Raw genomic sequence first — 12,031 nt, forward strand, 5'->3', positions numbered from 1 at the left:
GTCAACATACATACTTCTTACTTGTGGAAGAGCAGGATTACCCTCCCACTCTAATCCATCAATAATAGTTTCAAAGGTGTAAACAGGATAGCTCATACCTTTTGATCTCTTTTGGAGATGCATTTCTTTGATTGAGTCAAAGATAGAAAGCAATATGATGAGAATGGCTGAGAGGATCAGTCATACCAATTGGACCAGGTGTAAAAGGACAATTAGAGGTGTTATTATTGTTTGTCCTCAGTTCTCAAGTAGGGCCATGGCTTCATGGCTTCATATCATGGAGGTGATATCATATGCAAATGAGTTGGATTTAAGTGAGGGAGGACAATGCAAAATCACCAGCCTCACTTTCTCCTCCAGAGCCATCTGTGTCCAGTGGCAAGATATTGATCAAGATGACTGGTGATGCCCTGGATGCCGTGGGAAGGAGACCTTGACCTTTTTAAGCGAAGGTCTTTAACAGGGCTCAATTTGACTGAGGCAATGCTCAATCAGTGATTAAAAGGCCAGGTAAGAAATTAAACCCAGAATGGCTTCTTTTACGCAGTTAAAAAAAGTGAATCTGGGAGGCAAAGACCCTTAGGGCTCCTGGTCAAAACAAAAACAAATGCTATCTGCATTCACTTGGAGCCAATCAGGGCCCAAACAATGACCACTAAGTGTGGCTTGAGCTGAGACCTATTGTAAGCCAATCAAGGAAAGTGGGAATGATTTGGGTTTAAATCATGGTCTTTAAGAAAAAAAAAAGAAACATCTAACCCATAAACCCCAAAATATCTTGCTGGCTTTCAGTGATCAAAATTTACTTTCCTTTGGGCAGAGCATCTACAGGTAAGGGTGTGATAGGTGAACTCAGTCTAGACTGGTCCATCCCCAGTAGAAGAAGATTTCAGTTTTGGAGTTAAGGATTTCAAGTCAAATACTTTTGGAGGAGAAGAGTATTTTATTCCTCTCTCTATCTCACCTCCCACCCATTTTGCATACATTCACAGAGAAGAGACCAGTAGAATAGAGGAGAGAGAGAACAGAATGAGGTACAAGCCAAAGACAAATATGAACAAATATAGATGCAGATGATTCAAGGCATATGGCACCTTGAACCATAAAAGAATGCTGGTTTTATATTCAAGATAGGAATCCAACAACCAAGAATTGTTGAGTTTATTCTTAGACTAAGTGTGTTCTCTACACATGTGCCTTTCAACTACTGTACTCTAAATTTAAGCCCGTTCTTCCTCTAGACTCTGTATGTACTTTTGGGAGATTGTGCTCTGGATTTTTAGGAGGAAATGTTTCACATCAACCTTTTTATAAACACTAGTTGACTCTTATTGATAGTCAGTAGGGACCACACTATATGGGGGGATTGTGATCAATACTACTAAAAATCTTAGAAAACTCCCCTCCCCATCCTCCAGAGATATCCTAGATCTGGGAATTAGTAATTGGTCAACCAGCCTCTGAGTATGCAAACCATTACTCATGGTAGGAGTTGCAGAAAGACATCTATAAGGGGTGCTACATTTGGGGAAAAAGACCATTTATTTATCCAAGTCACAGAAATACTTTGAGTGTAGGAGATGTGGTATAGGAGATAAAGAATTGGCCTTGGAATCAAGGGAACCTTGAATTTTCGGGTTGCCAGTGAGTGTTGGGGATTATATAAGAAGTTCTAGTCAATATTCCCATCAATACCTTTGCCATGGGTGTAGATGAGTATGGGCTCTGGAACCCCCCTCTAGCTCTCCTTGAGTCCTTGAGGTACAGGCTCTGGGAACCTCCCTTGGACTCTTGATTAAATCATCCCATTTGATGAGGCATTTGCATGAGGCAATAAGCCTTCCATTGTGGCTGAGTCCAAGCCTCTGTTACTAGACTTCACACCCTCATTTATTAGACTTCCCAATTAAAGTGTGGGACCACCCTGGAACTGACCTAGCCCACCATTGTTTGTGGTCTCCAGGTGGCCCCCAGAGATTTCCCATCCTTAATCACTCATTGACCTCATTAACTCCTCCTGAAGACCCTCCCCAAACTCCTCCTCCACACCACCCCTAGATTCCTCCCACAACCTTCTGTATATAAGACCCCATCCTGTCTTCATGTTTGTGAGAGTGCCATAGAATAGTGAGAGCACCATAGAATAGTGACAGCATCATAGAATGACCTAGCACAAACTTACTCTGTGTCTAATGCAAGCGAACTTTTAATAAACTTTACTTTTCTTTGGGTGAGAGAAGACTTGAGTCGAACACATTCGACAGGACCCGGTGTGTTGGTATTTTGGGATCTCCAGAGCAACCCTCACCCTCTTTATGGGTAACCTCTTCAGTATGAGGTACAGCAAAAGAGATTTTAACCTCTGAGTGAGGTGAATGAAGCAGCATGGGAGGAAGTTAGCATTTACGATTGAGGAAATAGTTGGTATGTGAAATGAGAGAATTGCCAATAAGTTATGAAGTGTGAGGACAAATTCAGGAGGAAATAGATGGTGTCAAACTTAGAAGATTGAGCAGAGTGACTGAGTAGAAGAGAGTTTTATGAATGGTGTGAGGGAGAGAGACTTGATCAGACTATGTGTTCCCCCCAAGGAAGTATCTATCATTGAACATATGTACATCCTCTATGGGTAGATGCTTTCAACAGTCTCAAACAAAGATTCACAGTCCTGCAAATCTGTTAGCTTGATCTGGGAACTCCTTTGGGATTATAAAATCATAGATCGAAAGCTAAGAGGACCTTAGAGACAATTTGGCCTGAACTCTTCATATTACAACAGAGGAAACTGAGACCTACGAGAACAAGTGTCTTGGGCAAGATGACATGCTAATATATTTTGAACTAAGATCTTAATGACTACTGTCTCAATGCTATTTTCATTACATCAGCTCAACATTGAGAAGTCATTTTTTTTCAGTGTTGTAAGGTAACGGAGTGTTCTCTAAGTAATTTTCTATGTGTAAGTGAGTGGATCCTCCCTACCGCACTTCACTTCAGTTGTAGTCATAGATGTCTGTGGCTGTAATTACAAGTTTTCAAAGAAGTGTTAAACTGTATAATGAAACTTGTATCCTTTTATGAGGTATGGAGAGCTCTGATTGAGTCAAGAAAGGGATAATACAATTGGTTGCACAAACATATTATCCCTGTCTCTAAGTCCTTTGTGTAATTAACTATGGATAAATTTCAGAGTTGAAGACTTTCAAGGAATTGCAAGCTAGGACCTATCTGTGAAAGGAAATTTTGCTGAAGGTAGGGCAAGGAAAAGGAAGGAATTTTTCTCTCCTTCCCTTCCCTACTCATGGCAGTTATATAGTTGTGAAGATGAGATTCTGGTCTGGTAGAAGACACTGCAGCCAGGAGAGGAAATAAAGACAAACATTTGAGAGAGACAAGGCTTTAGAAAGCTGGTCAGTTGAAGGAAAGAATAGTTTCAAGGAAGGGCTTCTGGCAGGAGAGAAGAGAGCTGTGGAGGAGAAGACCCTGGGAACTTAGATGAACAATCTGTCCAGCAAAGATGCTGCATCACATTGGAGCTGAATAAGAAATACGAAGAAAGAAGAACAACTCTTAGGTCCTGCAGTACCAGAAATCATGAGCTGTCTTTGTTACATGTGAATACATACATGTGATTCACTATAATTGTACTCAAATTAGAGTCTATTCTTCTCATGTATATTTTATGCATTAGTTTTATTGTCATTAAATTTTATTTTTAAATAATTACAACTATTTGTTTCCTTTTCCCCCTCCCCTCCCTCCTTCTAAACTGAGATAGTAAAAAATATTACCCTGATGACAAATATTCATAGAGCAGAACCAGGAGAATTATTTCAGCAATAATAATAACGTTGTAAAAATGAGCAACTATGAAAGACTTAAGAACCATGACCAACATTATGTTTATTTGTGAGAAAGTAAACTTGAGTATTATGGGGAGAATGTTTAATAGCTAGTATTCTTACTATGTCATCTCAGTAAAATGCCTTTGCTAAGAGCTAATTGAATCTACTGTCTGATTTCATGAGAAGCACAGCAGTGGGGACTTTGAATAAGGGTAGTTATACTAGGTTAACCTGAGGTTAATCTGAGGGTAATAGAGCTTATGAGGATTTGACCTGAAAAACTGTGAATTCATATAAGGGAATTATTCCATGGGGTATGCGTGTACCTGTGCATGTGTACACATATGTGTGATATGCATATAACTTGATCTGATTCTTTTTTTTTTCTTTTTGGCATTGTGGTTAAATGATTTGCCCAAGGTCATATAGCTAGTATGTGTTAAGTGTCTGAGACCAGATTTGAACTCAGGTCCTCCTGACTCCAGGGCCAGTGCTCTATTCACTGCTCCACCTAGCCACCCCTCTATATCCCTATTTACCTATTCTCTCACCCTCCCCTCTAAAGATTACTCCCTTCTCCTCTCCCCCTTCCCTATCCCCCTACCATTTTATTTCTTCTGAATTTAGAAGACTTTTATACTCTTCTAAATATATATGTATTGTTCCCTCTTAAACCTGTTCTGATCTGATTCTTTTAATAAATTACTTTTCTTTATTTGAAACATATTGGCTTAAAATGTTGATCAACAACTCCCCTGCTCCTTTAAACAAAGGGATTTGATACCCACATTTACCCACCCCCTATCTATCTGCATATAAACAGTGCCATATCAATGGAATCATATGTATTTTTATTTTTATCACGGTTCCTTCAATGCCAGTGTGCCAACTGTTATACTGAGCTGTTGTTCATTTGGTTTTTGTTATGCCCACTTTCCTTCACCCCTTGAAGTTTTCTACTTCAAAACACCTACAGGCTGGGAAAGTAGATTATTACCAAACTTAGAAAGAATTGTTGTTTTAAATGAATCAGTAAGTGTGGGTCAAATAATACTAATAGCTTACAGCACTTTAAGATTACCAGAGTGCTTCCCAAATATTCTATCATTTTATCCTCACAATAACACTGGGAGGTAGGTGCTATTACTATGCCATTTTTACAGATCTGGAAACTGAGGCAGGCAGCAGTTAAGTGACTAGCCCAGGCCACATAGCTAATAAGCATCCAAAGTCAGATTTGAGCTGAGGCATTCCTGCCTCCAGGCCCAGTAGTCTATCTACTGTGTCACCAGCTGTCTCTAATTAATATGCCTTGATTTAGTGCGTGGGCTTTGGGATAGCTCCTTCAGTTGCTCAGAAGCCTTCATTTTATAAATAGGCTGCAAGTCTTTCTAATTGTATAATATAGAGCAGCAGGTTTAGTGAAAAGGTGCCCCTTTTGAATGACCACAATTATTGATGGGTTTAAAGAAATGTCTTGGGTGAGTTAAGTGATGTGCTTTCTCAATTAACAATTATGTTCATTCCAAGGCTCCCAGGCCACACCCTACTGTTCAGGGACAAGCCAGAAAGAGAATGTCACATCCCTAGGACCTCTGGGGCTATCCTCCCACCCCTAAGGGACTTTTCTGCCTCACACTTTAGAATATAATTAGGGCAAGACTGCCAGGCTATCTAAAAAGCCCAATCACATAGAGTGTGTTCTAGAGAAAAACGTGCTTGATTTGATTTCCCAGCCCCTGGAATTAAGTCATGTTTTATCACTTACTATCTGAGAGATAGCTTGGGATAATGGCTATGACATTGGACTTGTAGTAAGGAAGCCCCAGGTTCAAAAACAAATTCAAGTATTTACTATCCCAACAACATTGGGTCAAGTGACATAAGATCTGTATCAATTTGTTTTCTCAATGGCAAAATGAGAAGGTTGGACTCATTGGCCTATAAAGTCCTTTCTAGCTCAAAATCTATGATCTTATTGTTATCTTTGTTATCTTGAACAAGTTACTTGTCTCTCTAGGCCTCAGTTCTCTTAATTTCTAAAATAAAGTGGCTAGACTAGAAAGGCCTTCTAGTTCTAAACCTATGATCCTATGATCCCTTATTTGTCAAGGAGTCTTTAAACCAATGACCCACAGACTTGGCAGATGATTGAAAATGAGGATAAGAAAGGAGATTCAAAGATGAGGTCAAGTTATAGAACTTGGGTACTTTGGAAGATGGTGCATCAAGGGAACAAGGAAGTTTGTGCCTGGAAAAATTTAGGAAGGGGAGGATAAGGTCTCTTTTGGATATACTGAATTTGAGATGCTAGGAATTATGAGAGATAGAAATTCAGGAGAGAGAACCTTCAGGGGAACTCACAAAGGAGAATGAGAACAGCAGAGGAGAGGTAGGAGAAGAGCTTGGGGAAAGAATTAACATGGAAACCAAAGGAGAAGAGACGATCCAGGAAAAGGTGGTGGTCAACCATAGCAATAGTCAAAAGTTGCAAAACTATCAAAGAGAGGTAGACTGAGAAAGTCATTTGACTTGGCAATTAAGAAATCACTGGTAGCTTCTGAGAGAGCAGTGAATGACTGGGATCATAAACTATGGTACAAAAGTACAAAGAATGAGTGAGACATGAACAAATGGAGGCAGTAGTCACTGTAGGCACTTCCTAGAAAATCAGTGATGAAAAGTATGGACTTAAAGGGATGATAGCTTAAGTAGAGAAAGGTCAAGACCTGAGCCCATTTTTTGACAGGAGAAACTGAGTCTCTCTTAGGATTAGAACTCTAGAACTAGAAGGAACCTCGGAGACAGTCAAATCAAATTCCTTCCATTTATAGTTAAAGAAATTTGAGACCCAGGGAGCTCAAGTGACTTTCCTAAGGTCATGTGAATAGTAAACATCAGAGATAGGATTTGAACTCAGCCATGGGGAGGGAAGAAAAAAAAGAAAAAAAGAAATGGACATTTTAACTTTATTAAATATTTAAAAGGAATAGCAAGTTGTACACAATAGATTTGTAGTTTTATATGTAATCTTTTTTTATATAATATGTTGTGGAAATGTCAGTTTTATTAGACAAATTAAAAATAAAATAAATAAAAATTTAAAAAGAAAACTCATTTTTCTTTTATGCTTCTTCCTTGATAGGGATAAATTAAAGATGAGAAAGAGAGGCAAGGAAGGATCAAAGTGGCAATTTCCCAAGGGAGATGGGAATGATAGGATGAAAGAACCTTCCCTTGACTCCTTCTTCACTATATAGTCATTGTCTTTTTTTTTTTCATTGTAAAGCTGCTTTAAAAAAAGTTTCTACTGTATGGCTTTACTTAACTTGCCTTTCTGCTATTCTTTTCATTTTAGTTTCTATTCCCTAGATTTATATGGAAATCATGCTCCAAGGTTACCTAGGACATCCTAATAACTAAATCCAAAGGCCTTTTCCATCCTCTTCCTCCTTGACCTATCCTGTAGAATGTAAGACTTCTCCTGGATAATCTCTTCTCCTTTGCTTTAAGACAATGGCACTCTCCTGGACTTTTTTCAACCTTTATAACTGTTTCTCTGTCTCTTTCACTCTCTCCTTGTCCTCTTCCCAACTCTTTAAAGTGGATGTACCCTGAAGTCCTATCCTCATCTCCCTTCTCTTCCATCTCCTCCTTCGAAATTTCACTTACTCCCACATCAACAATTACCTTGATGCAAACAATTTCCAGATCTGCTCTCCAGCTTGGACCTCTTTCTAGAGCTCCAGTCTCACATCTCCAACTGTCCACAGGATAGCTCTAACTTATGTTCCAACAGCTCTTTAACCTCAAGATTTTTTTTTAAATATCAGCTAATCTTTTTTTTTTTTTTACCAAAATGTTTTCCTTCTTCTGAATTCACTTTTTCTTTTAGAGGAATCATCATTCACTCAGTAGATTAGATTAGGAACCTTAGTGTTTTCTCACTCTTCTTTTTCCTCTCAGTTACCAAATTCTGTCAATTTTATCTTTGCAATATCTATCTTCTTCCATTATTACCACCCTACGTATGAACTCCATTAGCTTCTAAATCAACTAATGGAATCTACCTCTATGTTCCTTCTTAACTCCTCCTGCCCCAACCATATTCAAATTGATGCCAGAATTATTTTCAATATTCTGATCAGAATCCTTCAATGGCTCTTTATTGCCTATTGAATCAAGTTCAGACTCCTTTGCCTGGTATACAAGCCCCTTCCCTCCCCCAATCTGGTATCACCCTACTTCTTTGACAATATCCCATATTATTCCTCTCCATATAATTGATGATATAGTCAAATTTGACTATTTGTTATGTCATATAAATTTTGAATCTTCACACTTTGTCAACTTTGCTCATTCTCTTTGCTATGCCAGGAATTCCCTTTCTTCTTTTCTACTTATCACGTATTGAATTTCTCAACCTCTGATGCTTTTTTAAAGAAACCTTCCCTAATCTTTACAATCAGCAATGACTCTTAGACTTCACACAGGACTTCGTTTGCTCTTAAATACTACTCATTATTTCATATTACAGTCATTTGAGAATATGTTATATTCCTCTATTTCATGGTATACTCCATGAGGGCAGGGACAAGTTGTTCTCTAAACACTACGTCTCTTTCAGGGCCTAGTGAGGACAACTTTGCATACAGCCAGCACTTACATGTTTTTCAAACTGAAATGAGTCACAGTACTGAACAAGTGTTGGCTAATCAATCAGTGTCAGTTGGAATGGCCGGCAGGATTCTTTACTCTGTTCTATCTTGCTAAACATTTTTATCTGAGAATTGGATGAAGAATTGCAAGTCATGACTATCAAATTTGCAGGTGACATAACGCTGGGAGTTATAGCAAAAATACTGTATGATAGAATTATGAGTCCTAATTATCTCCATGGGCTGGAATAAAACACAAACAATGATGAACCATGGTTCACAAACCATGAACCCTGATGAGATTTAATAGAAATAAATATAAACTGAATTTAGGTAAAGAGAAAATAAATTCATACAAATACAGGATGGGGGGGGATGCCTGAAATCTTTCTTATATAAATCCATATCATCTGTATGTTTTAGTTGATATATAAGGTAACCAACACCATGAATGCTAAGAATGGTTATGCCATTTTAGTCTGTCTCAATAGAGTTAGAAAGTCCAGTCAGGATCAGCATGCATAATGAAAGGAGCCAAGTATCTCAAGTCAGGAAGCTTTGAGTTCAAATTCTACTTGTCACATTTATTAGCTGTGTGACTGAAGGTAAGTTATTTAACTTTCTGAGTCTAAAACAACAAAATTCAGTAATACATTTGGACAAGAAGTTATAAAGCTATAAATGGGTTATAGGCTGTGTCTTTGGAGAGAGTTCCCTCACCGATGCTATCATATTGACTTAAAATCCGATTCGTGTGCCCAGATAGTATGTTAACATAGAAAGATGGCTGAATTTGACATCTAAAGAACGTGACAATGGGGGAGAGCTGACAAATGGAAGACACTGGAGAAATGTGTTTCTGTGAAAAGAGAACTGAATTTGGTGTCAGATGACTTGGGTGCAAGTGTTAACTCTGTCACTACTTGTGTGACCTCTGTCAAGTCACTTAAAAAATGCTTTGTTTTCTCATCTGTAAAATGGGCGTGGTGGGGCCTGGGCTACATGACATCAAATTCCATTATGGATCAAGCAAGATAGTGGTCCTACAATAATACACTGTGCTAGTCAAACCACATTCAAGGTATTGTTTTCAGTACTGGGAATCATGTTTTAAGTGAGCTCTGATAATTACTACCTATGTAACTTTGGGTACATCATTTTATCTTCCTGAATGTCACTTTTTCACTTGTGTAATTGAGAAAGGTTTTGACATAACTTCTAAGGTCCCTAGAAGTAATAAATGAATTATCCTCTAATACAGGACTGAATTAGTCAAGTCAATAAGCATTTGTTAAGCACCTACTACATGCCAGGAATGGTAGACAAAAAGATTGGGATAATTTGTGCTCTCAAAGAACTTGCATACAACTGGTATTCATTCATTTTTTGATAAGAATTTATTATGAGTATAGTATGGATCAAAACTGATATATGCTGGAGATATGAAGACACAAATTAGAAAGAGCTTGGGAAATATGACTCTGGTGATGAGGAACCTAGAAAACATGCTATCAGAGCAATGGTTAAAGGAACTGATGACATATAGTCTAGAGAATTAGAGATGGGGTGACAGGCAGTCTTCTAATATTGGAAGGGCTGTCATATGGAAGAGATATTAGGTTCTTAGTAGCCTCAGGGGCAGGATTAGGACCAATGAGTCAATGTTGCCAAGGAAATTTTTTTTTTACACAGCTAAGGGAAGAAATTTCTAATTATTAACATTATTCAGAAAGAGAACAGGCTGATTGAAAGAATGGAAGCATAGAAAGAGGTGTAGGACAATTACCCATGAAGGAGAATGTGGAGAATTCCTGTTTTGTGTGGGAGTTAGGATCATGACCAGTAAGATTCCTTGTCACTCTAAATTCCTATGGATCAATATCTTCACTTTTTGAAATAGCTGTTGGGATTTTTTTTTTTACTAAACACAGGATTAGGTATTGAGGTTGTATTACATACAGATTAAGAAATTGCTTGATTAATGACTGGATTTTGCCTGTGTAGCTTTCAATCAGTCATATTATCCTGCTATCAATCCCTATTCCTAAGAATATTTTGAAGCAATATCTTAGTAGACATCCACAAATAATACAATCCTGAAAGTCACAGATACATACTACTTAGAAAATTCATTTCTCAGCTAATGAAAATGCATCTGAATGGTAGTAATAGATTAAAGCACTGGATATTAGCTATATTTGATATTGTGTTCCTTGGGAGGCTTTCATTAATGAGAATGTTCTGCAATGTTATTGCTGCTAGACTTTGCAATTATGATGCTTTTGGCATTAGTAGACTACTGGAAGGAACCTGATGTTACACTAGGAAATTCCTAATCATATAAACAGAAAACCCTTTTAAAAATGTGGCCAAACCTTCAGTTTCCACCAGATATGCTGAAATGAAGGCTACCCATGTCACACCTGCTCATAGAATCTATTATGAATTTACTGTTTCAAAATATAGTTTGTGTGTTTGCATCTTTAAAGCCATTAACCACCATCACAGTTTAGTGATTAAAATAGTTATAAACTATTCTCAGTTACCAGGTGGCTTTCCTCACTCCCTAGCTGGATATGCAGTGCATACAAAGCAACACGCCACCAAAATATCTCGACACTCATAAAAATAGAACTTTCTCTTCCCACTCAGATTTAACAAATTATCCTACAAATCATGATATTTTCTAAATAAAATGAGACATCTTAGGAAATAAAATTATACAACAAATTAAAAAATATTTGTGTATCCTTTTTAAAGAAATGGTTTTTACTGTTTCTTGGCATAATGGTACAGAAATGCAATACTGTTTTTGCCACGTGATTTAATTGCTACTTACAAGCAAACTGAAGTTTTGCTTCCTTGCTCACAATTGTTCCAAATGAGTTTGTTGCTATGCACTGGTATGTTCCAGCATCTTGGGTTTTATTGGGGTTATTGATCAACAAGCTGCCTTCAACCACACTGTAGCGGAAATCCATACCAATGTCAACATCTGTTCCATTTAACTTCCACCTATGGTAGAAAAATGCCAGTAGATAAATTCTTATAATATTAATCAATATTTTTGAATTGTCTAAAACATAAGAAATATAAATAGCATGCAGAAATAGTATTTCTGATTTTTTTAAACCAATTTGAAAATTCATACTGTCTTACTCAACCGTGGTAAGATCCTAAAATTTCCTGACCAAGCAATATACTTAAAAGGATTCAATGTCATTTTAAACAATTGTATTTATGACTAGATAATATGCTTGACACTGTATAATATCTTCAACATCATTTATAATTTCCCAGGGCTTAATACCGCATTTTTCCTGAATGATCACAACTGCAAAATTTTGCAGCTTACAATAAAATATTAAGCAATTATCCAGTAATAATAGCTCACATTTATATAATCAATAAAGAATAATTTATTAAGCACTTGCTATAAGCACTTACTATATACTTTAAGTTTTACAAAGTACTTTCATTATAATAGCCCTGTAACATATATAGTTCAAGTATCATTTTAATTTTAAA

General features: G+C 37.3%; 1 protein-coding gene across 3 annotated transcripts in view; it reads right to left on the bottom strand.

Annotated features, from left to right (window-relative positions):
- The window catches only part of CNTN4 (contactin 4), a 598,977-nt gene that overhangs the window by 344,668 nt on the left and 242,278 nt on the right, over positions 1-12,031 (bottom strand). For all 3 annotated transcript variants that reach the window (XM_069084072.1, XM_069084073.1, XM_069084070.1), the window contains exon 4: positions 11,343-11,518. In XM_069084072.1, the coding sequence (XP_068940173.1) occupies positions 11,343-11,518 (176 nt within the window). The remainder of the gene's footprint in view (positions 1-11,342; positions 11,519-12,031) is intronic.

Source organism: Petaurus breviceps, unplaced genomic scaffold (genome assembly GCF_028583685.1).
Source record: "Petaurus breviceps papuanus isolate PSGF00001 unplaced genomic scaffold, PetGlider_PUasm1.0 174, whole genome shotgun sequence".
Taxonomy (NCBI): domain Eukaryota; kingdom Metazoa; phylum Chordata; class Mammalia; order Diprotodontia; family Petauridae; genus Petaurus; species Petaurus breviceps.